Source organism: Herpailurus yagouaroundi, unplaced genomic scaffold, assembly GCF_014898765.1.
Source record: "Herpailurus yagouaroundi ecotype Mexico unplaced genomic scaffold, PumYag 483, whole genome shotgun sequence".
Taxonomy (NCBI): domain Eukaryota; kingdom Metazoa; phylum Chordata; class Mammalia; order Carnivora; family Felidae; genus Herpailurus; species Herpailurus yagouaroundi.
The window spans coordinates 409048-431661 of record NW_024412700.1 but is presented as its reverse complement, the minus strand read 5'-3'; the positions used below and the strand labels follow the sequence as shown (position 1 = coordinate 431661).

The 22614-nt window shown below is 55.9% G+C and overlaps 2 protein-coding genes across 4 annotated transcripts; one reads left to right on the top strand and one right to left on the bottom strand.

Annotated features, from left to right (window-relative positions):
• The first annotated feature begins 2 nt into the window (after positions 1–2).
• On the top strand, positions 3–9506 carry SMARCD3 (SWI/SNF related BAF chromatin remodeling complex subunit D3). Of its 3 annotated transcripts, none has more exons than XM_040464557.1 (13): positions 3–266; positions 3234–3445; positions 5176–5218; positions 6059–6181; positions 6302–6424; positions 6655–6750; positions 6929–7030; positions 7258–7419; positions 8118–8215; positions 8362–8497; positions 8772–8894; positions 9014–9115; positions 9316–9506. In XM_040464557.1, the coding sequence occupies exons 1-13, from the start codon at positions 189–191 to the stop codon at positions 9367–9369; spliced, it is 1452 nt and encodes a 483-aa protein (XP_040320491.1). In that variant the 5' UTR covers positions 3–188; the 3' UTR covers positions 9370–9506. The 3 variants fall into 3 exon arrangements, with proteins under 3 accessions (XP_040320491.1, XP_040320490.1, XP_040320492.1); XM_040464556.1 differs by having other exon boundaries at positions 6302–6460; XM_040464558.1 differs by lacking the exon at positions 3–266 and adding an exon at positions 2641–2930 and having other exon boundaries at positions 6302–6460.
• Positions 9507–9633: 127 nt separating this feature from the next.
• On the bottom strand, positions 9634–14920 carry CHPF2 (chondroitin polymerizing factor 2). The gene is made up of 4 exons (XM_040464555.1): positions 13573–14920; positions 12577–13141; positions 11806–11988; positions 9634–11098 (listed from the first exon to the last, which is right to left on the bottom strand). The coding sequence occupies exons 1-4, from the start codon at positions 13857–13859 to the stop codon at positions 9791–9793; spliced, it is 2343 nt and encodes a 780-aa protein (XP_040320489.1). The 5' UTR covers positions 13860–14920; the 3' UTR covers positions 9634–9790.
• Between the last annotated feature and the right edge of the window lie 7694 nt (positions 14921–22614).

Sequence of the window (22614 nt, the reverse complement as noted above, 5' to 3'; positions counted from 1 at the left end):
AGGGCGGCGGCGTGGGCCGTGGGCCGTCAGGGCAGCCCTGAAGGGGCCCCCTCCCCACTCCGCTCGAGTAGAAGTGTGAGAGAGCCCAGCAGGACTCAGAGGGGAGAGTTGGAGGAAAAAAAAAGGCAGAAAAGGGAAAGAAAGAGGAAGAGAGAGAGAGAGTGAGAGGAGCCGCTGAGCCCACCCCGATGGCCGCGGACGAAGTTGCCGGAGGGGCGCGCAAAGCCACGAAAAGCAAACTTTTTGAGTTTCTGGTCCATGGGGTGGTGAGTGGGGGAAAGTTAGCGGGGGAGGGTGAGCGAGCTGGCTCGGGCTGAATGGAGGGATGATCGGGAGGGGCCGGGAGGGGGCTCCCGCTCTCCCACCCCTCCGGCAGGGGCGCCGCGGCCCCGCGGCCCAGCCCCGGGACTGTGCCGGCGCCCTGGCACTCGAACACGTCGTCAGGCGGCGGGCCGGGGATGGGTGCCCGGGCGGGGACGGGAGGCGTTTGCATGGGTCCTTGTCAGGGGCTGGGGGTGGGACTTGGGGACTGTCCCCCCCCCCAACTAGGGGGGGGCCCGCCCGGACCACCGGGGGTGTCTTCTGGTCTCTGCCGGGTGGGCCCAGGGGTTCCCCCGCCCCCCCCCCCCCCCCCCGCGGTGGGGGTGGGGGACATGGCATCGGGTAGGCTGGGTTGTCTGCCCATCCGTTGGGACAGTGTCTCTCTGTGTCTCCGAGAGCAAGGAGCAGGTGACCCTGGAGGCACCGTGAGCGGGAAGCTCTCTAGCTGAACAACCTCTGCATCCTGGCAGGAGGGCTCTGGGGCTTTGCTGGTGGCCTCTGCCCACGGGGGTCAGAGAGAGACCCTCTCTAGGGACAGACCCCAAGTTAAGGGGTCTGAGGACCCCCTTGGCAGACTCAGCCACCAGAAGCTCATGTCCTTAATGCCTCAAAGGTGTGAAGGAAGGGCTGGAGTCAGGGATGTGAGGCCTAGAGACCAAAGGGGCGGGCCAGCACGGTCCTGCCACCAGCCGACTTGGAAGGCACACAGGGAACCTGAGGGAGCCCAGGGTGACCTGAGGGATGGGACCTCAGGCTGAGGCAGCAGGAGCCAGGTGGGGAGCCATGTGGGGGGCGGTGGAACGGGAGAGGCAGGGGCTGTAAGACTTGGGATGGCTACCGGGGTTGGGTTGGAGTTGGGTACAGAGGAGTCAGCCAGGTTGCCTATGGCCAAATTTGGTTGTGACCCGAAAGAAGGCACATTCTCGGTGAGGAAGGCCAGAGTCCCTAGGGTCTTGGCCCTTTGTTGGGTGGCCCTGGTAGCTAGTGCAGCCCTCTGGGGGCTCTGGAAGTTTCCCTCTCAGGGCCTCTTCAGCAGATCAGCAAGTATCGCTGGCCTTGAAGAATGGGAGAGCAGCTGATTGGGTGAAGGGGGTTTCGCTGGGGCCGCCTGTCCTCCAGTCCCAGAGATCCCTGGGGCAACTTCCCAGGGGGGCCGGTGTCTCTCAGCTGAGTGCCAGTCTAGTCTGGCTGCTTGGGGGAGTCCCTTTAAAAAAGGCCCATCCAGGAGAGAGAGGGGATATACATGTGGATGTTTTTTATTTGGCCAACTCAGAGCTTCAGTTCTCGGGTGGCTGTGAGTCCCTCCGCTGCACTCCCTGTAGTTCATCTATGCTGGCGGGGCTGGGCCTAGGCTCCATTCTGGGCCACCCACTCTGGAGATGTGAGTGACAGGGTCAGGTGGGCTGGGGGAGGCAGACCCATGGACAGGCAGTTTTCACTGTGGGAGAGAGGGACAGGGACAGCTGGCTGGCCGGGCGTTGGGGTTAGATACGGAGCAGGGCACGGCACAGGGCAAGAGGGACAGAAGAGAGACTTGGCAGTTAGAAGGAATTCGCCATTCGCCCAGCTCCGGCCTAGGGCTCTTCCTTGTGCCTGGAGGCGGCGGGGGGGGGGGGGGGGGCCACCGGCACTCCAGGGGGCAAAGTGCGTGGCAAGTAAATGGTAACAGGCACAGGGGCCGCATCCCTAGTTCCCTCGTCTTCCTGCTGCTCGCTTTGTCCCCATCACGCCCACCCGCCATTTGACAGCCCCTCTGGCCTTCCCCAATCCCTCTTCTGGAATCCGGACAAGTGGGATTTAAAAAGTCTGTAAAACACTTCACTTAATGAACTTGGCTCTCATCTACATCCCATCTGAGGTGGCAGGGGAATACACCTGCCTCATCTTGCTCTCCGTGGCTTCCTTGGAGCCCTGACTCCTTCCTACCTCACTGGGGTAGGGGGAGAAGCAGAGGAGTTCTATAGGATGGAAACATCTCTGGTAATCCAGGCGGACAGGAAGGGGGAGATGGGTGTAAGAGGAAATGCCAGTGCCTTTGAGCTATCCAAGCCCTCTGGGCAGCCCACCTCCAGCCCAGCTGCCTCCTGTCCTCTCCTAGAATCCTGGCAGGGTGTGACCTCACTGCCTCCGGTGGCCTCCAGCCTTCACCTTGGGAGCAAATTATGGGGCGTGGGGGTGGGGGTGGGGGTGGCTAAGCCTTCCAAGCCCCTGGGTGTGGAGGCTTGGAACCAGCCAAAGGGGGTGTGGGTTGGGGCTGAGGGGCCAAAAGCAGGGGCCCAGAGAGAAGAGCTGGCTTCGGTGGGGAGGGAGGGCGAGTGCGAGGCAGGACAGCCCAGGGGGTGGACGGAGAAGCAGAGTGGAAAGGGGGGCTAGAGGTCCCAGCAGGGAGCCGGGCCTCGAACCCAGACGAGGCTGCGGAGAGCGAGCCGCCCCGGCCCCCCGCGGGAAACGGCAGTTCAGCGCCGCCTTTGCCGGGAGGAGCTGCGTGACCTTGGCTAGGTCGCTTTTCTCCTTGAGCCACGGTTGCCTCATCCGTCAAGTGGGGATGGAAGGACCCCCCTCAGTCTGTCTTGCAGAGGAGCGCGTGGATGTGAACATCCGCTGAAAAGGTTGAGAGGCGCCATTAATATTCATTTTCGCGGCACCTTCCGCAAATCCGAGGCTGGCGATGCCCGGTGCCGTCGCCTGGCTTCAGTTAGCTTCCTGCAGCGAGACGCAAAGCCCCCTCCGCCGAGCCGCGCGGTGGCGGCGCCCCTGCCCCTCCCACCCCTCGCTCACGCTGGCGGCATCAGGGTCACCGGCCGGGGGGCTCGGGGTGGGAGAGACGCGGCTCACCGCGCCTGGAACCGGGGCCCTGGTCCGAGCGGCGGGCGCCCGTTTCTGCTTCACCTCCGTCCCCACCCCACCCCCAGCGCCCCGGGATGCCGTCTGGAGCCCGGATGCCCCACCAGGGGGCGCCCATGGGCCCCCCGGGCTCCCCGTACATGGGCAGCCCCGCCGTGCGACCCGGCCTGGCCCCCGCGGGCATGGAGCCCGCCCGCAAGCGAGCAGCGCCCCCGCCCGGCCAGAGCCAGGCCCAGAGCCAGGGCCAGCCGGTGCCCACCGCCCCCGCGCGGAGCCGCAGGTGAGTGGGGCCCAGCGCGGAGGGGGCGGGCCACGGGACCCCAGGGACGGGGTGGGTGAGGCGCGAGACTGGAAGGAGCGAGGAAGAACGGGCAGCGAGGGACGGGCCGTCCCCGGTGGGATGCCCTCTGGGGAGGTGGGCTGAGGGGGCACTGGTCTGGTTCCTTTGTGTGCCCACCGCAGGCGCGGAGGCCGCGGCCGTCGCGCCCTCCGCCGTGTCACCTGCTCGGTCCCTCTCTCCACCCCTCGTCCCCAGGTTCTGGGAGATGCTTCTGTCTCCGGGGTGGGGGTGGGGCTGGCGGCAGGACTGAGGGCTGAGCTTCAGGGACTGTGTTCCTCCAAGTGTGGCTGTCCAGGGCACCTTCCTCGGTCCCCTGGCTGGACTGTTTAAAAAGCCCCACTCCAGATATTCTAAATGCGACTCTCTGGCCAGGGGGGTGGAGCCTGGGGATTTGTCCTGTGGGTGGGTGGTCTTCCCACAGTCCTGCTCTCAGGTGATTCTTAGGGCCTCAGAGGCTAAAGAGCTGCCCCGATCCGTCGTCTGGACCAGGTCTGCCTCTTCATCGCCAGGGGCCAGCCCATTTCCCCGTCTGAGCCAGCTGGTGTCACCCCAAAAGCCCCTGCTGGTGTCTGGCAAGAGAGATGCCCCTCTGGGTTTCACTATTTAACCACACACACATGCTTCCCTTTGCACACCAGATGGAGTCCTATAAAAGGAGTAATACGGATCTTACCTCATTATTAAATATTTTTTACACATCAAGGAAAATTCACCATTTATAGGAATCCCATGATGAACTCTTTTGCAACGTGAATCACGCTCTTACACAGTACGCGCGTTCCTGGTTTGTCTTGTATGAACGGAGAATTTCACGTAGACCGTTTCTTCAAAACAAATCAGGCCTTTTGTGAAAGGTGCTTACCTGGCCTTAGAAGAGGTTTTTGGACAGGAGGAGGCAGTGATGAACACCACGCAAGGGCAGTACGGAGCCGTCCTCCGGGCTGAGTTCTAATCTCAACTCGCCAAGGATTTCCTGGGGTGCTCTTGGGAATCAGAGGCAGCTAGCGGGTCAGGAAGAGTCCGTGTCCCCACTGCCACCCCAGGTTCAGCCCGCAGTCGTGCGTCACAAGAGAGCACTCTCTCTCTCCGGATCCCTATGGGGCTGTTTCTGGAGCCTGTTGGCAGGTGATCCAAGGGCATGAGCACTCCCTGCCCGTCAAGCCCCTTCCAAGCCCAGGGTGCCAGGGGTATAATTCACCCCCCCCCCCAGCTCAGTCTTCACCTCCTGTTTCAGGGATGCGGTAGCGTGTCGGGGGTCCCCTCCCTCCGAGCTCAGGCCACCTTGGACTGTGCACCCCTGCTTCACAGAAAGGGAAAGTCCTCAGAATCCCTCCTGCCTCTCCTCTGTCCTCCCCCTCTCTAGCTTTTCTCAAACACTTTTGCAGCTCCCCCACCCCCACCCCTCCTAAGTCTAAATTTCTCTGGCCTGCGGGTGTGGTGGGGTGGAAAGGGGCTCCCAGGCTAGAGAAGGGACCGGACCGCGTCTGCTCCCCGCAAGAGGACTTAGCGCCATGCCAGACCCACTGCCGTCGCCCCTTGGGCGGGCGGACAAGCGGGCTGTGGGAACCCCAGCTAGGCGGGTGGAGATGTCGGGATAATTTAGCAGGTGGCCTCGTTACTCCCAGATCTGTCGCCATGGTAACCTGGTTTTTTCTTTAAAAAATGTACAGTGCCAAGAGGAGGAAGATGGCTGACAAAATCCTCCCTCAAAGGGTGAGTGCCTTTCACAGCAGCCCCCAGCCCACCCCCCCCGCCCTTTGCTGCTCTGCCTCCTCTCCCCCCACCGCCCCCCTCCCCACCCTGGGCTGCTTCCCCTCCCCCCTCAGGAGCAGAGCTGCAGCGGCCCAGTCACTTCCACTGTTTGTTTAAAAAGCTCATTAAGAAGTGGGGCTCCCTGGCCAGAGGGAGGGGGTGGGGCGGAGGGAAGGGGCGGAGCCATGGGGGGAGGGGGGGCAGCGTCCTGGTCCCCGGGGGCACAGTGGACTGAATTGCAGCGGGTCCGCGGACATAAAGGTGTGGGACAAAGAGGGCACAAGAGCTAGGGGACCAAAGGCTGGCAGAGGAGTGGAGGGAGCGGAAGCATCAGAAGTGAACCCAAGCCAAGCTAGGTGTGGGGGGTTATGGTTGAGACGCCAGGTGGAGTGACAAGGTGAGGCACCAGGGCAGAGGCAAGCAGCCACGTCCTCTGTCCCAAGGACCCCAGGGTCCTAGCCACTTTGCAGACACCCAAGGAAGGCCCAGAGGCCATGTGACAAGGGAAAGGATGAGGAGGTGAGGCCCTAGTGGCTGGGCTCCGTGGCCGCTCTGGCCTCCCCTAGTGAAGAAACGCAGGGACCTCTCTAGAGGGAGAAGCCGTTTTTTATGCTTAGACGTCCAGGTCCTTTCTGCTGGATGTGCAGTCCCGGGGAGAAGTCCCCGTTTGCACTCTCAAAGTTCCGGGCCCTGAGCCTGGCCGGCTCTCCTCGACGCTCTTTGCTCTTCGTACCCTGAGACCGCGTGACAAGTGCGGTCAGCCTCCAAGGTTGGCTGAGCCCCTCGCTCCTTCTCTTCCAGATCCGGGAGCTGGTCCCCGAGTCCCAGGCTTATATGGACCTCCTGGCATTTGAGAGGAAACTAGATCAAACCATCATGCGGAAGCGGGTGGACATCCAAGAGGCTCTGAAGAGGCCGATGAAGGTGTCTTGATTTGGGGGCAGGAAGAGGGCTTTAGGCCCGGTTGTGAGAACGGAGAGCGGGACCGCCCCGGGAGTGGGAACACGCGGCGTTTGCTCTGTACTACACTCTTTATTTCTACAGCAAAAGCGGAAGCTGCGTCTTTATATCTCCAATACGTTTAACCCTGCGAAGCCCGATGCTGAAGATTCCGATGGCAGCATCGCCTCCTGGGAGCTGCGGGTGGAGGGGAAGCTCCTGGATGACGTACGTCCTGGCCCAGGTCTCTCCAGGTGTCCTGGGGTGGGTATGGGCCGAGCTGAGGACAGAACGAGATGTGGGCACCATGGGTTAGGGAGTCAGCCCTGGCCGGGGGTGGGTGGCCTAAAGAGCCATTCTGGGGGCAGAGGCCTGCTTCTGACCATGCCGCCCTACCCGACCAGCCCCACCCGCTCCCAACGCGTCCTGCCCCCACGGTCCCTGTTCCTCTCCCACAGCCCAGCAAGCAGAAGCGGAAGTTCTCTTCCTTCTTCAAGAGCTTGGTCATTGAGCTGGACAAAGACCTTTATGGCCCTGACAACCACCTAGTTGAGGTAAGACCCAGACCTCTTTTGCCCTGGAACTGCCACCTTTCCACAGACAACGGTTTCACCGGCCGCACAGATGTGGGCCAGGGACCACCCTGGGACCCCTGGCCCCCCCCCCCCCAGCCCAGATGGGCCTCAGAGGTGACCCAGCTCTCCCCCCTCTCCCCGCCTCCGCCCCGGGCAGTGGCACCGCACACCCACGACCCAGGAGACAGACGGCTTCCAGGTGAAGAGGCCGGGGGACCTGAGCGTACGATGCACGCTGCTTCTCATGCTGGACTACCAGGTCTCTGCCCCCACCCCTACCCCCCTGCCATGAGGCCCTCGGGCCCCCCATGCCCTTTGTCTTCGGAGCGTTCCCTGGGAGACCCCGTTCTCTTCCTTGCCTCACCTTCTCCAGAAACATCCTTCCTAGGGCCCAATCACCACGTCCCCGCCGGCCCCAGGCTGCCTGGCCTTGAGCTCTTTCCACTCCCTCTCTCTCATTTAATTTTCATGGCCATCTTTTCTCAGCCTCCCCAATTCAAACTGGATCCCCGCTTGGCCCGGCTGCTGGGGTTGCACACACAGAGCCGCTCCGCCATCGTGCAGGCCCTGTGGCAGTATGTGAAAACCAACAGGCTGCAGGACTCACATGACAAGGAATACATCAATGGGGACAAATATTTCCAGCAGGTACCCTCTCTCCTGACCGCAGGGGTGTGGGGAGCAGGCATAGGCACCAGTAGGAGAAGTGCCTTTACTAAGGCAACGCCTGCACACACTTCTAGATTTAACCAAGCCAGGAACGTTAAGAGGCCAACAGTTTGGGGAACATGATAGTCTTGGCACTTGGGAGTTTGGGGCCCTGGGCTCTAGTCCCGGATCCAGGCTCTACCAAAGTAGAGATTATTGTTAATAATACTTCTTGAATAAACACAGCAGATCAACTCGAGGAGCAAAGTAACAGTTGGTGTTTATTGAGCACTCGCCATGTGCCAGGCATGCTCGCGGGCACTTAATGTGGATCACATTTGGTCCTCACAGCCAGGTACCATGGCTGGCAGACAGGTACCATGACCATACCCACTTTAGAGATGAAGACACCGAGGCCCCCGAATTTAGGGGACGGGCTCAAGGTTGCACTGTTAATGGGAAGAGGCAGGATTTGCACCGCGGCCCCCGGCCCAGGGCCCATGCTTCCAACCACTGCACGGCCCCCACCCACCTCTGTGTCTGCACTCCACCCCCAGACACCTTAGTCCCGGCCCCAGGAGAGGAGTTAGACTGGCTCATGGCGCCGCCTTCCCAGAATGGACTGTAGTTCTGCTCTTTTCAAGCAGACAAGAGTGGTGTCTCTCTCTCTCTCTCTCTCCCTCTCTCTCCTACTTCAGATTTTTGATTGCCCCCGGCTGAAGTTTTCTGAGATTCCCCAGCGCCTCACAGCTCTGCTGTTGCCCCCTGACCCAATTGTCATCAACCACGTCATCAGGTGAGGCCCCAGCTTGCTCCTCAGCCCAGGGAGTCATTGCCGTCCTGCCCTCCCTCTCCCCACCCCCACCCCCCACCGGTCTGCCCCTGGGGCCCCTGGCCTCTGTGGCAGCAGCACGGACACCAAGGCCTGGACTTCCCTGGCAGCGTGGACCCGTCGGACCAGAAGAAGACGGCGTGCTATGACATTGATGTGGAGGTGGAGGAGCCCCTGAAGGGACAGATGAGCAGCTTCCTTCTGTCCACGGCCAACCAGCAGGAGATCAGCGCTCTGGACAGTAAGGTGGGGCCCGAGCCCAGAGCTGGAGTGGGACATTAACCCGGAAATGACAAAATACAGACAACAGACGAGAGCATAGACCCACGGAGAGATGGGGGGGGGGGCACGTGGCCCTCCCCTCGCTACTCGGAGCTCTGTCCATCCCCCATTCTCTGGGGCTGCAGAGGCGTCAGGGACCTGAGGGATTGTCCTTCAAAGGGACGCAGCAAACCCCCCCCCTTCCCGCCTCCCCCACATCCCCATGGCCAGGTGAAAGCGTCTGTCTTTCTACCTGCAGATCCATGAGACGATTGAGTCCATAAACCAGCTCAAGATCCAGAGGGACTTCATGCTAAGCTTCTCCAGAGACCCCAAAGGCTACATCCAAGACCTGCTCCGCTCCCAGAGCCGGGACCTCAAGGTGAAGGGGACTCAGGGAGCACTGGATGGAAGACAAGCATATCGGGAAGACAATAAATGTTGTCACACGCGGGCTGGAGGGGGTCCGGGCTCAGGGCTGACCCCGTCGCTTCCTCCCAGGTGATGACGGACGTGGCAGGCAACCCTGAGGAGGAGCGCCGGGCTGAGTTTTACCACCAGCCCTGGTCCCAGGAAGCCGTCAGCCGCTATTTCTACTGCAAGGTGTGGAGGGGCCCGTGTCCCTCAGGCCTCCCCCTTTCTCTGCAAGAGAAGTCCCGCTTCTCAGCCACTTCTACCAACCCCCTCACCACAGAGGAGCCCTCCCTGCTCCCAAAGGCTCTTCCAGGGTGGCTGGGTGGCTGGGACTGTCCTGTCACTCACCAGCAACAGCGTAACCTGCCAGTACTCTTATTTCTCTAAAGATCCAGCAGCGCCGGCAGGAGCTGGAGCAGTCGCTGGTCGTGCGCACCACCTAGGAGCCCCTGCGGAGGAGCACCAGGAGCACCGCAGAGGGCCTCTGGGCCGGGCCTGCCCCGCCCCCGGGCTCTGCCATCGCCCCTGACGCCTTCCGGGTGAGGCAGGGGAATGATTAAAGCTCATGCATCTGAGAGCAGCCTCGTGTGTCATTGGCAACCGGGGAGGAAGGACAAGGGGGAAGGCGGCGGGTCCCTCTGGGAAGCCTCCCTACCCCCTCCCTCAGATTCTCCTCCTGACTCCATTTCCCCTAGACCTAAAAACAGTTTGGCAGAAGACACTTTTAATAACGTTTTCTTATTAAAAAAAAAAAAAAATACAGCAACAAGCTCTCCATCTGTCCGTCCATCTTGCCTTGCCCTTCCCGGGGCTGCGGCAGAGAGGGGAACTCCACAGAGGGGCCGGGCCCGGGCCCGGGGCGCGCTAGGTGCTGTTGGCCTGCTCCTGCTCGAACAGAGCCATGGCGAGCTGGGCGCGGCCCCCCAGCCCCTCCAGGTTGCTGAGGCGGCAGCGGTGATAGAGCTCCTCGCTGAGCCGGGGGCTGCAGTCTCGCAGGGAGAACTTCTGCACTAGCCCTGGCTCCACGGCCCGGAAGAGGTGGAGCCCTGAGAACCGGAGGAAAACATCCATCACCTCCAGCCCCTCCAGGGCTTCCTCCTCTTCCTGGCCTGCCAGTTCCCCGGCCAGGCGGGCTCGGGCCGCCAGGTAGTCGGCGTTGTAGAAGCAACCCTCCGCGGAAGCCTGCCGGTCAAACCTGCCTCCTACGGGAGCCCCCCGGGAAGGGTCGGCACCGGGAGGGGACGGGGGGTCGGGGCCAGCCCCCGGGGGCCCCGCGGGAGATCTCTGTGGTGCCAGGGCAGGGTTGAACTCCTGGAAATGCACTGGGAAGAAGGCCTGCCAGCCGGAGATAGCATTCATGCGGCAGCGGTTGAGGACTTCGGGCCCCGGCCTGGTCCACACGGTGGTGAGGAAGAAAAGCGTGTCTACGGGGTGCTTCTTAGAGACCACGTCCATGAGCCGCACCTGGGAAGGGGCCTCCGCGCGCACGGCGAGCCAGGCCAGCCTCGTCCCGGGGTGCCGCCGCTCTAACTCGGCCGCCGCGGCCTTCACCCCGAGAAATGGGTCCGGGGCCCCCCGGCCACCGTCCCGAGGTCCGTAGACCAGCAACAGGGTGAGCAGCGCGTGCTCTCGCGGCTCCAGAACACTGGCTGCAAAGGCCTCGAGGAAAGCGAGGGCGGCAGCGGCTTCGGCCACCGGGAGTGGCAGCACCAGCTGCACGCGGGTGGCCTCGGTGACGTAGGGCATGGGCAGGATTTCCACCCGGCTCAGGGGCCGCAGCAGGCTGACCCTGCGGGCCAGGGCCCGCCGGTGCCCGCGCTGCGTCACGGCCTCCAGCAGCAGGTCCAGGGTGTACTCCATGCCCCGCGCCGGGTCGAAGCGCCGGTACCCGTTGAGCAGCCGCTGCTTCTGGAAGCGCAGGCGGGGCTGATAGCGCCGATTCAGCTGCTCCAGGGCCGTCTCCACGGCGTCACCCACGTCCGCCCTGCTCGCCCCCTGCAGCGGGCACTTGGGGGACCCATCTGCGCAGGAGAAGGTATGCTGCTCCGTGAAGTAGTCCCAGCCCAGCACCTCAAATCGAGAGTGTGGGGTGAAAGGGGCCGGGAGCCCGATGGGCCAGCTCAGCCCTGCCTCGCCCTCGGGGGTCAGCACTGTCAGGTTCTGGATCTGAGCCTAGGGTGGGAGGGATGCACAGTTAGTGCCCTCTAGGTTGTCAGGACCCGACCAGGCTCCAGCGTCCTGGCTTCGGAGCTCTGTCCTGACTCTGTCAACACTCAGTGAGGTGCCCCCTTGGCTAACCGCTCAATTCCTCGTTCTTTCCGTCCTTGCCTGTGAAACGCAGAAAGCATAGGGATCATAACGCACCTTACACAACTGCTGTGAGAAGGAAGCGGTGGGAAATGTGCTTTTGCAGAGATTAAAGCTCGCAGCCTTTCTCTCCAGGCCCAGAGTACGTCCTCTTCGTAATGGAACCTTGGCTTTCACCTGTATGCCACCTCTGACACCCCCCACTCCCCACGATCAACTGGAGGGTTCTTCCACATCTACCCTTGGGCTTTTGAAGGACAGTGCTAGAGATTTAGGGCTTCCTGGGCTTCTGCTCCTCCGGTGGAGAGGCACAACTGGAGAGAAGCCGAAGTGATCGTGTCTAAGTGCTATACTGAGCCCTGCTCCTCATAGTTCGCCTGCAAACACTTTTAACCACATCCAAGTCGAACCAGGGGCTTATCTCACGAGTGACCTGGGTCCCCGAGGGTCCCTTCTCCTTGGAGTTGTTTCACGCTTCCACCCCGCCAGCCTCCCCTCACTCAGCTGCCCGCTCACTGTGACCCCGGACGCCTGAAGCCCCCCCTGACCTCCAGCCGTGGGCCCGGGCTCACCTGCAGTTGCTCTATTTCGCTGTACGCCCGCTCCAGCTCCAGAGCGCTGAAGCGTTTATGGAGCCTGTACATGAGGGTTCCCTCGGAGACAGGGTGCACTGCGAAGGCACTCAGGAAAGCCGAGCTCCCCTCCTTCTCAGGGTCCCTATTTTTGGCCAGCTCAAAGGAACGATACTGCTGCCCCTAAAGGGACCAATCAGACCAATCAGTGCCACACACGGAGGGCTGCCCGTCCCAACCACGCTTAACCGAACTCAGCATTCATGCTTTTTACCGCCGCCATCACGACGGAGAGCAGGAGCTCATTCCGGTGTTCCCTGAAACTTGGCCTTAGTCTTGCTACTGGATTCGGGAAAAAAGAATGGTAGGTAGGCAATTAGAGAAGGACCCCACTGCTTCCAGGGAACGAAAGGCATGAGCCAGCAAGGACTCCCACTACTCTGGTTTACTGTACTCCCTGTGACAGTGGCCATCTCTAGGACATTCCCAGATCGTTTACGACTGTGCATGTGTCAGAGGAGGGGGCGAAGGGTGGGGGGGGGGGTGGTGATGGGAGGAGCTGGTGAGCAGGGGCACCTTTCTACCTTGCTCAGAGGGTCCCCGGCAAGATGCCACCTTTGATGGCCCCGGGGCTCTAGCCAGGGTCGGCGGCTAGGAAGGACAAAACCCCAAGGTGCTACTGGGAAGGAGCCAGCCGCAGCCACCCCGGAGACCAATCGCTCAGCCACTACCAACTGTCAGGGGCCAAGATTGACTCGAAAGGGCTGTCACCTGGTGCTGCGAGACACAGCCGATGCCTAGAGAGTCGATGAGGCAGCGGCCGAGCCACTCATCGGGACGGGCACTGAGAATGTCTCCTCGGCAGCCATCCAGATGTGGCCGCAATCGGAGCAGGAGACTCCGTGACAACAGGTAGCCAAAGCCCCCATGGCAGTACCGAGCCTGCTCGCCGGCGCCGATAAACTCCTCCGCTCGGCCCAAGTACAGGTCTTGGTTGATGCTGAGGTGGCCAGCAAGGGCTGCCAGGCGGGGGGCCTGGACATACGTGTCATCCTGCATGATGAAGAACCAGTCGTAGTCGGCCCCAAAGTGTGTGTGAAGGTGGCGCAGGGTCTCTGACATGAGCCAGGCCGGCCGTTCGTCCCCGTGAGATACCACCTGCATGCCCGCAGGCGTCCGGGCCCCCCGCTGCCCCGTGAAGTACAATAATCGAGGGAAGTGGTGGGCCACCGTGCGGTTGACGGCCACGGCCAGAGTGGACAGGGTGGCCCGGGAAGTCAGGACAGCCACCAGCAACCGCTCCCGAGAGCCCAGCTCCGTCTGGATGTACCGAGTCCTGCGGAGGGACCAGCATGCCAGGGGTCAACTCCTTATATCTTTAGGAGCCCAGTCTGCCCAGCATACACATCCCTCTAGTAATGAGTGGGTTGGGGGTGAGAAAAGAGAGAGACACCTCCTCGCTAACATTAATGAGCTACTACAGTGAGCGTCCGCTGACACTGGAGTTCATTTGGGGACGGGTCTGAGGATGGATTAGATGGCTAGACGTGATTCCTGCCCCGTTTAAAAAACATCCAACACTAACTTAACACCAATGAGTGAGACCTTCTTAGACCTGAGAAGGGAAAAATAGAAACAAATCATGACGGGTAATAAGGCAAACAATTGCTCTGGGAGCCTAACAGTGACTACCAGCGAAGGCAGAGACAAGGACTTAGAGCAGCACTCAAGTGGGGTCTGGGGGCTACGTACACACATAGCTCTCACCTGAGCACCTTCTTGTAGGGCTTGTTGGGATCCCTGTAGTAAGGGACAATCCGGGGTTTGAAGTCTTCATCACTTTGGTCAAGTCCAGTTCTGGAGTCTGGATTATGCGGCACTCCTGGTTCCCCCACGGCCTCTACACAGGGATCTTCTCCCTCACCCTGGATCCAGGAAACCCGCAAGAGGCTCAGGCTGCACCCCAGAGACAGCCCGAGGATGAGGGGCAGCGCTGGTCGCAGCAGAGCCAACAGGGAACTCAGGCGCATGGTGGCAGGCCCTGCCACGTGCATGCCCTGGAGGGGACGGCCTCAAGGATCAATCAGTAGGTCGATGGGTGTCGGGCCAGTAGTAGGCCTATGGTTTTATCCAGGAAGCCTGGAGTCAATGAGGTCAACGACACAGCAAGGTTGCCAGGCCTGCTGCCAGGCCCAGCATCCCCAGGAAGCATATGCCTGGGCTTCAGTCCTCAAGGTGCCGGATTTAACCCTTCGTCTAAATGGCAGTAAGTATTAGAGTCGATTTCACCCACTAATGTGCTTATGGTCTGTCTTCCAGAATGACGAGGAAACAAAACTCAATCCTGCCAAATCTAACCCAGAAAGAAGGACTACACGCATCTGTAGACTGGATCTAAGTGGAGACAGCAGAAGCGAGTAAAGAAGGGGCTGGGGCCAAGGGCATGCTCCATCAAAATAACAGCCCCAACTCCAACAGCCTGCGTCGGTAGGCCTTTGTCAAAGGGCCCCTGGCTGGGGGCACGTTGCTCGCTCAATGTACCAAAGGGGGTGCCGACTAGCTATTGAAGGCGAGCCCAAGGGAAGGGTTAAGGGCCTCTCCCTACCCTACTCCTGAGTGTTACGGAAACACACAGCTAGAGTAACCCCTCCTCCCAGTTGGGAGTGGTCAGGAGCCACTGGCATGGTGCACAGTTCTGCCCACCCAAGTGAGGTGGACAGATACGGTGAATCAGCACGGAGAGCCTCTCAGAGGAGCACAATGGCTGATGGAGCCATTTTGCAGGGCATCCTTCTCTGAATCCCAGCTGCTGAGAGGCTGGTGCTGCCCACCTTCCTCTGTGAAGAGACAACGAGCAAATGACGGTGACTCTGGCTGTGTAAGAGCAATTCGGTGTCTGGTTTTACCAGGGCCCCAGGGCCCCAAGCCAAACCAAAGTGGGGAGACGAGAAGCTAGAGACAACACACGGCTCCTGCAAAAGCAAACGGAGGCTCGGCTGGCTTGGGAAGTGACCTCTGCCAAGGACCAGACCCCATGCTCTATCTGCTTCTCAGCGATCAGAGACCAGCTCCAGCCCTGGAAAGAAGGCCCAAAGCGAGTTTTAGCTGTTAGTCTCCAAACAGAAATAAAACCGGCTGCGTCACGGAACTGTCGAGGAGGGGCTGGGGGACTCGGCTGGGTTTGTTCCGGCGGAGGCAATGCAGGTTCGCGGCTGGGACCGGAGGGCAAAGACCCCGTTACCAGGCCCGTCGGCGGGGCAAAGGCCCTGCCTGCGCCAGCGGACGAAGGAGAGCAGGCACACCCCGAGGCCCGCCGGAGGAGGCCCTGCAGCAGGGCGGGGGGGGGAGGCGGCGGACCGGTAAAGGCGGCCCAGGTGTGGTCCACGCGGCCAGGACCGTCCTGGGGGGAGCAGGGACGAGGGCGCGGGAGTGGGACCTGCTCCTGTCCTCGGAAGCGGCGCCCCTGTGGCCCCCGCAGGGGGAAGGGCGGGGAAGGGGGAACAAACCCCAGTGCCCAACCGAGGCGCCGGCTCCGCCGCTGCAGCCGCTGCCACCTCACAGTCCGGCCCGCGCCTTCCTCTTCCGCTCGCCGTCAGTCCCGGTCTCTATGGTGACCGCATCCGGTCGCTCGCTCCGCCTCCGCCGTCTCGGTGGTCTCCCCGCCCCACTCCTGGCAGTGCGCAGCCGCGGTGCGGGTGACGTGTCCGCCCGGCCAGGCACCCGCCCCCAAGAGCTAGCGTGCGTTCCACGGATGCCGATACGAGTGGCCTGGAAGGTGCCCCACGTCTTCAACCTCCACTGTTACCTGCCTTGGGGGAAAAAATGCCCTCCTCCTCCTCCATGGGCGCGCCCCTGCCTCCTCCTCGACTTCTCCCCGTTATGACAGAAATGTTTGTTGTCTGCCTACTAAGTTGCAGGCGGTCGTTGTAAGTACGGAGTGAACCAGCGGTGGAGAGGTGGGCGTGGTCCCTGCCCTCAGGGAGCTGAGAGTTGAGGGAGACAGACGTGAAACACACACTGTCGTACCGAAAATAGGCGCTTCGCTAGAAATCTCAACCTGGCACAGGTACCATTGCAGAAAGTAGAGCCCAGTGGAAAAGCCTGACAAAAGGAATTAAATTAGACTGGGAGTTCGGGAACGCTGAGATCCAAAGAGTCAGTGTGTTACCCAGACAAAAAGTGGAGAGTTTTCTGGGCAAAGAGCAGAGCGCACAGGCGCTGAAAGAGGAAAGCTAGTACCCTAGAGAAGAACTGGGAAGGCCAGCGCCAGGGGAGGCCGGAGGGCAGGCAAGGCCTTCAAAGGACCACCGCGGGTTCCCAACCAGGATGGAACATTCCTAATAGGCAATTTGCAGGTGGACGGGGACAATCTTGTCATATGGTTTGGCGGGGGGAGCCAAGAATGCTAGGTATCCCAGGGGCACCTGGGTGGCTCAGTTGGTTGAGTCTCCGACTTGGGCTCAGGTCATGATCTCAGGGCTCGTGAGTTCGAGCCCCACATGGGGCTCTGCGCTGACAGCTCAGAGCTTGGAGTCTGCTTCAGATTCTGTGTCTTCCTCTCTCTCTGCCCCTCCCCTGCTCACTCTCTTTCTCAAAAATAAATAAAAACTTTAAAAATTAAAAAAAAAAAAGAGTGCTAGATATGCTGCACGTTGTAGGACAGTGTCATGCATGACTCATCTGTCCCACACAGCTTTCAAATGTCCTTCTAAAGATTCCTGTAAGTGAAAAAAAAAAAGTTATAATTAATCTTTGAGCCTGTGTTTTATATATAGAAACAAAGTGATTTTGCAGGGTTGTAACGTGCTGAATTTTCAAGCAATGTAACTATCACGTAAATAGAAGCTAGTACTTTGTTTCATTCAGGAATTTACTAAGCGTTACTATTTTGGAGGGGCGCCTGGGTGGTTCAGTTCCTTAAGCATCTGACTTCAGCTCAGGTCCTGAGCTCCAGGCTGGTCAGTTTGAGCTCCGTGTTGGGCTCTGTGCTGACAGCTCAGAGCCTGGAGCCAGCTTCCGATTCTGTGTCTCCCTCTCTCTGCCCCTCCCCCACCCACACTCTGTCTCTCTCTCTCTCTCTTTCAAAAATAAATAAAACATTAAAAAATGTTTTTAAAAAGTTACAGTTTTGGAGAACTATATCACAGTAACATCACTCATGGTGTTCTGTCTGCATTTGTACTGTCACATTCAAGGTGATCCTATGTACAGGTACAAATATATGACTATGTTTTCTAGCATACTGAAATAACAATTATTGGAAAGGATTTCCTTTTCTTTCTTCCGTTATGGTGAAGCACCTGGGCGGCTCAGTCAGTTTAGCGTCGGACGGACTCTTGGTTTCGGCTCAGGTCATGATCTCTGTTTATGGGTTCGAACCCCTCATCGGGCTCTGTGCTGACAGTGAGCAGCCTGCTTGAGATGCTCTCTCCCCCTCTGTCTCTCTGTCCCTGCCACACACACTCTCTCTCTTTCCCTTCCTCTCAACATAAATAAATAAAAACTTTTTTTTTAAAGTTTGCTATTAAAAGGCAACATTGGGGCTGGTAGAGTTAAGGACCACCATTCTAGGAAATACATAAGATAGGAGTTACCAGCATTTGTTATCCTTTACTGTTTTTAGTTTTCTCCTCAATTAGTCTGCAATTTGATCTCCCCTGAACAACTGACACTTAATAGGTGGTAAGTGAATGATTTGTTAGAATAGACTCTGGGAAGCAGAGTAGGGATGCTCACCTTGAAGCTGAAAGATACAGATTCCAGACCAGTGTTGTCCAACAGAAATATAATGTGAACCATATATGTATTTTAAAATTTTCTAGCAGTCACATTTTTAAAAAAAGCAAAAAGAAGTGACATTAATTTTAATAATATATATTATTAAATAGACCAAAATATTATTTCAACCTGTAATCAATATAACAAATTGAGGTATTTTACATTTGTTTTCACATGCAATCTTTCTTGTTTTATTTTTAATTCCAGTATAACTAACATTTATTGTTATATGAGTCTCAGGTGTGCAAAACGGTGATTTAACAATTGTATACATTACTCAGTACTCATTACAAGTGTACTCTTAATCTCCATCACCTATTTCACTCACCCCTGCACCCCTCTCCCCTCTGAATACCACCAGTTTGTTCTCTGTAGTTGAGTCTGTTTTTTGTTTGTCTCTTTTTTTCTTTGATCATTTGTTTCTCAAATTCCACACGAGTGAAATCATGTGCTATGCTGTGTCTTTCTCTGACTTACTTGCTTCAGTTAACATTATACCCTCTAGCTCCATCCATGTTGTTGCAAATGGCAAGATTTCATTCTTTTTTAAAAAATTTTTAATGTTTATTTTTGAGAGAGAGACAGACAGAGCGTAAATGGGGGAGGGTCAGAGAGAGGGAGACACAGAATCGGAGGCATGCTCCAGGCTCTGAGCTGTTAGCACAGAGCCCGACGCGGGGCTCGCACTCACGAACCGTGAGATCGTGACCTGGGCCAAAGTCGGACGCCCAACCGACTGAGCCATGCGGGCGCCCCAAGATTTCATTCTTTTTATGGCTGAGTAATATTCCACTGTGTGTGTGTGTGTGTGTGTGTGTGTGTGTGTGTGTACGTATCACATTTTCTTTACCCATCCATTTATCAATGGGTACTTGGCATTGCTTCCATAACTTGGCTATTGTAAATAATGTTGCAGTAAACATAGAGGTGCATGTATCTTTTCAAATTAGGGTTTTCATTTTCCTTAGGTAAATACCCAATAGTGGAATTATTAAATCATATGGTAATTCTATTTCTAATGTTTTGAGGAACCTCCATACTGTTTTCCAGAGTGTCTGCACCAGTTTGCATTGCCATCAACAGTGCATGAGGATCCCTTTTTCTCCACATCCTCACCAACATTTGTTGTTTTTTATCCTTTTGATTTTAGGCATTCTGACAAATGGGAGGTGATATCGCATTGTGGTTTTGATTTGAATTTCCCTGATGATTAGCGATGTTAAGCATCTTTTCATGCGTCCACTGGCCATTTTCTTTGTGAAAATATCTGCTCGTGTCTTCTGCCCATTTTTAAAATTGGATTTGGGGTTTTTTTGGTGTTGAGTTTTGTAAGTTCTTTATATATTTTGGATACTAACCCCTTATTGGATATATCATTTACAAATATCTTCTCTCATTCGGTGGGTTGTCTTTTGTTTTGTTCATGGTTTCCTTTGCTGTGCAGAATCTTTTTTTTTTTATTTTTTTTATTTTTTTAATTTTTTTTTCAACGTTTATTTATTTTTGGGACAGGGAGAGACAGAGCATGAACGGGGGAGGGTCAGAGAGAGAGGGAGACAGAGAATCGGAAACAGGCTCCAGGCTCTGAGCCATCAGCCCAGAGCCTGACGCGGGGCTCAAACTCACGGACCGCAAGATCGTGACCTGGCTGAAGTCGGACGCTTAACCGACTGCGCCACCCAGGCGCCCCGGAGAATCTTTTTATTTTGATATAGTCTCAATTGTTTAGTTTTGCTTTTTATTTCTCTTGCTGAAAGAGACCTATCTAGAGAAATGTTTCTATGGCTAATGTCAAAGAGATTACTGCCTATGTTTTCTTCTAGGAATTTTATGGTTTCAGGTCTTACATTTAGGTCTTTAACCCATTTTGAGTTTATTTTTGTGTATAGTTTAAGAAAGTGGTCCTTCGCCTCCCCCTCCTCCTCCTCCTCCTTTTCTTATGTAGCTTTCCACTTTTCCCAACACCATTTGTTGGAGACAGTCTTTTCCCCACTGCATATCCTTGCCTCCTTTGTATCCACACACGCTCTTTGAAATTAATGATCATTTTACACTTATAGAACATCTCAATTCGGACTAGTCACATTTCAAGTGCTCCATAGCTACATGTGGCTACCGTCTAACACACTGAACAACATAGTTCCAGACCCTTCTCAGTTACTAAGTTTCTAGGTAGTTCTGGATGAGATATTTCCTTCGTTGGGTCTCAGTTTCCTCATAGTTTATTTTTTAATTTTTTTAAGCAGGCTCTACACCCAATATGGAGTTCGAACTCATGACCTCAAGATCAAGAGTTGCACATTCCATAAATAGAGCCAGCACTTACCCGTTTCTTCATATTTAGAGAGAGTCTGACCAAATGTTTTTGCTTCCAGCACTGACCTTCTGTGATATTTCATACTTGGCAGTTCTTCTTTTCTCCTCTCTACCCACATCTCTCTCTGACTCTCCCTCCCATTTCCCCAATTTCCCCCCACCCATCCCCAGGTCTGTTCCCTGAAAGAGATCCAGCCCTTCCATGGGAATGGCAGAACTCCTCCTAAGTGGCCAATAATTTTTCTAAGCCACTCTTGCTGTGCCGGGGGAGATTCTGCCCAGCAACTGTTGATAATGGGAAATCATGGATGTGATTGGTTGCTATGCAGGTGGCTTCAGAGAAGTAGCTAGTTTGTCTTTCTCTGGCCAGCCCAAGCCATTTTACAAAGCTGAATTTCTGGGACCAGAAGATTCCAGCCTTAAATCCTGGTACTGTCTCCTACCAGCAGTGTTGTTTTATTAACAGCTCTGTGCTTTCATTTCTAATCTGCAAAATGGTAATAATACCCACCTCAGAATTTATTGGGGGGATTAAATGGGATAGCATAGATGTAAGAGCATAATAAATGTTAGTTCTCTGTAACCTGTAACCTGCTTGTAACCACGTGTTTTAATGAGGCTGGGAGAGGGAGGCATATGGTCAACAGTGCTCCCAGGAGGCTAGGTGCTTGGATGAGTGATTTTATATGATCCACAACCATATATAAGTTCTTTGTTCCATAAAGAAAGGCTTTGCAATCAGTTAACTATTGTCTATATTCTTTACCTAAAACAATGTTCTCGCCCATAGTAGGTGTTTAATATTTGTTAAATATATTAAATAAATATCTAGTGCATACTTAAGTAAGGATTCTACTAGTAGCAGAGTTCAGCTAGCAGAACTCCAGCTAAGTAATACTTAGCCAATTAACAAAAATTAAACTCTAATCTAACAACTGTATGAGGTAAGTACTATCATCATTCCTATTTTACAGAGGAGGGTGTATTTTGCCCAAGGTCACACACTGTAAATGATAGAGGAGAGGTCTGAATGAAGGCAGTCTGCTCCCAGAATTCATGGTCTTAGTTATGCTATGTCAAGTGAGCCCCACCTACATACTCGAACAGCATGCATAAGTCACTTCTTTTATGGCACTTATCACCTGAATGTCATGGACTGTTTACTCTTTAAATATTTTTTAAGTGTATATTTATTTTGAGAGAGAGAGAGCGATAGAGCTCATGCACCAGGGAGGGGCAGAGGGAGAAAATCCTAAGCAGGCTATGTGCTGACAGCACAGAGCCAGACATGGGGCTCAATCTCACAAACTACGAGATCGTGACCTCAGCCAAAATCAAGAGTCCAACGCTTAACCAACTGAGCCACCGAGGCACCCATTTACTCTTTCAATGTTCCTTCTTAATCGTGAGCTCCCTGAGGTCAGGGAATAACTTGTTTCCATTGCAACTCCAGCATCTAGCTCTGAGCCTAACACACAGTGGGCACTTAATTGGTGGAGGGTCTTGTAGAAAAAGCTACGCTCAAAGGCATGAAGTTATAAAATGGCACGGCTTAATTGAAATACAAGTAGATTTTTTTTTAATTTTTTTAACGTTTATTTATTTTTGAGACAGAGTGAGACAGAGCATGAACAGGGGAGGGTCAGAGAGAGAGGGAGACACAGCATCCGAAACAGGCTCCAGGATCTGAGCTGTCAGCACGGAGCCCGATGCGGGGCTCGAACTCACAGACTGTGAGATCATGACCTGAGCTGAAGTCAGATGCTCAACCAACTGAGCCACCCAGGCGCCCCTGAAATACAAGTAGATTCTACTGAAGCATCAAGTTTGAAGAGGAAAACTAGTTCTCTGGAGAGAGGAGTGAGTTTTTGTTTTTGTTTTTTAACTCGGGTAGGGCAATTTGGAGAATGTGCTCGAAAGGAGTAAAAGCTTCATTTTGCCTCGCTCCAGCTGTGTCCTTGATGGTGAAGCACCGCTGATCAGAAGCCTGGAGAAGTAACAGGGTCAGTCACAAAGGGCCTTCCTTGTATTTGAGGCTACAAATTTGGGGGTTACAATGTAGGTGAGAAGTCTGAGGGATTTTAAACAGTAAGACTCAAAAGAAAACTAACGGGCAAGGTTACATGTCTAACCAATGATACCGCTGAACTCAGGAAATGGTTTTTTGTTTTTTGTTTTTTTTTTTTAACTTCAGAGCTCTTACCACCAGACTTACACGGGTTTGATGGGAATCTAACAATTCTAGAGAGTGTAGGCTAAGCGGCCAACGTTCAGGAAGAACGTCCGGCACCTTCTAAAAGTTTGGCTAACACTAGACCAGCCTCTAAGATCTCAGTTCCATAAAACGAGGACGCCTTTCTTTTAGGGATTTCTGTTCTTCGCATCATCTTCGTAGTGATGCGCCTCCTATTCGGGCCGCCTCTTCCCAGCCGCTTCACTCTTCCTCCTTCTCCCTCCACCTCCCTCCTCTTCTCTCCCATTGTTTCGACCCACTCCCTCCTGATGCCTGCTGGGAAGTGTAGTCCGTCGCCCTGCTGTTTGGGCCGGCTGCGCGGCCCTTAAGAACTCAGTGCCTCCACAGAACTCGACAGATTTTTCGAGAGGTGGGGTAAAGCCTGGAAGGCCCAGCCCCTTACCGGAGGAGCAGTCTGGGAGTTGCAGTTTCCAGGGCCCGAAGCGGGCAGGCTGGCTGCGGGTTCCCGGACACTAATCCCG

Excerpts from the sequence above, each read along its gene's own strand:
- SMARCD3 (XM_040464556.1), top strand. The coding sequence starts at position 189 with ATGGCCGCGGACGAAGTTGCCGGAGGGGCGCGCAAAGCCACGAAAAGC. Across the intron at positions 6,182-6,301 it reads CTCTGAAGAGGCCGATGAAG|CAAAAGCGGAAGCTGCGTCT; the intron begins GTGTCTTGATTT and ends TTATTTCTACAG. Across the intron at positions 9,116-9,315 it reads GCCGCTATTTCTACTGCAAG|ATCCAGCAGCGCCGGCAGGA; the intron begins GTGTGGAGGGGC and ends ATTTCTCTAAAG.
- CHPF2 (XM_040464555.1), bottom strand. The coding sequence starts at position 13,859 with ATGCACGTGGCAGGGCCTGCCACCATGCGCCTGAGTTCCCTGTTGGCT. Across the intron at positions 11,989-12,576 it reads GCTGTGTCTCGCAGCACCAG|GGGCAGCAGTATCGTTCCTT; the intron begins GTGACAGCCCTT and ends TGGTCCCTTTAG. Across the intron at positions 11,099-11,805 it reads GCGAAATAGAGCAACTGCAG|GCTCAGATCCAGAACCTGAC; the intron begins GTGAGCCCGGGC and ends CTCCCACCCTAG.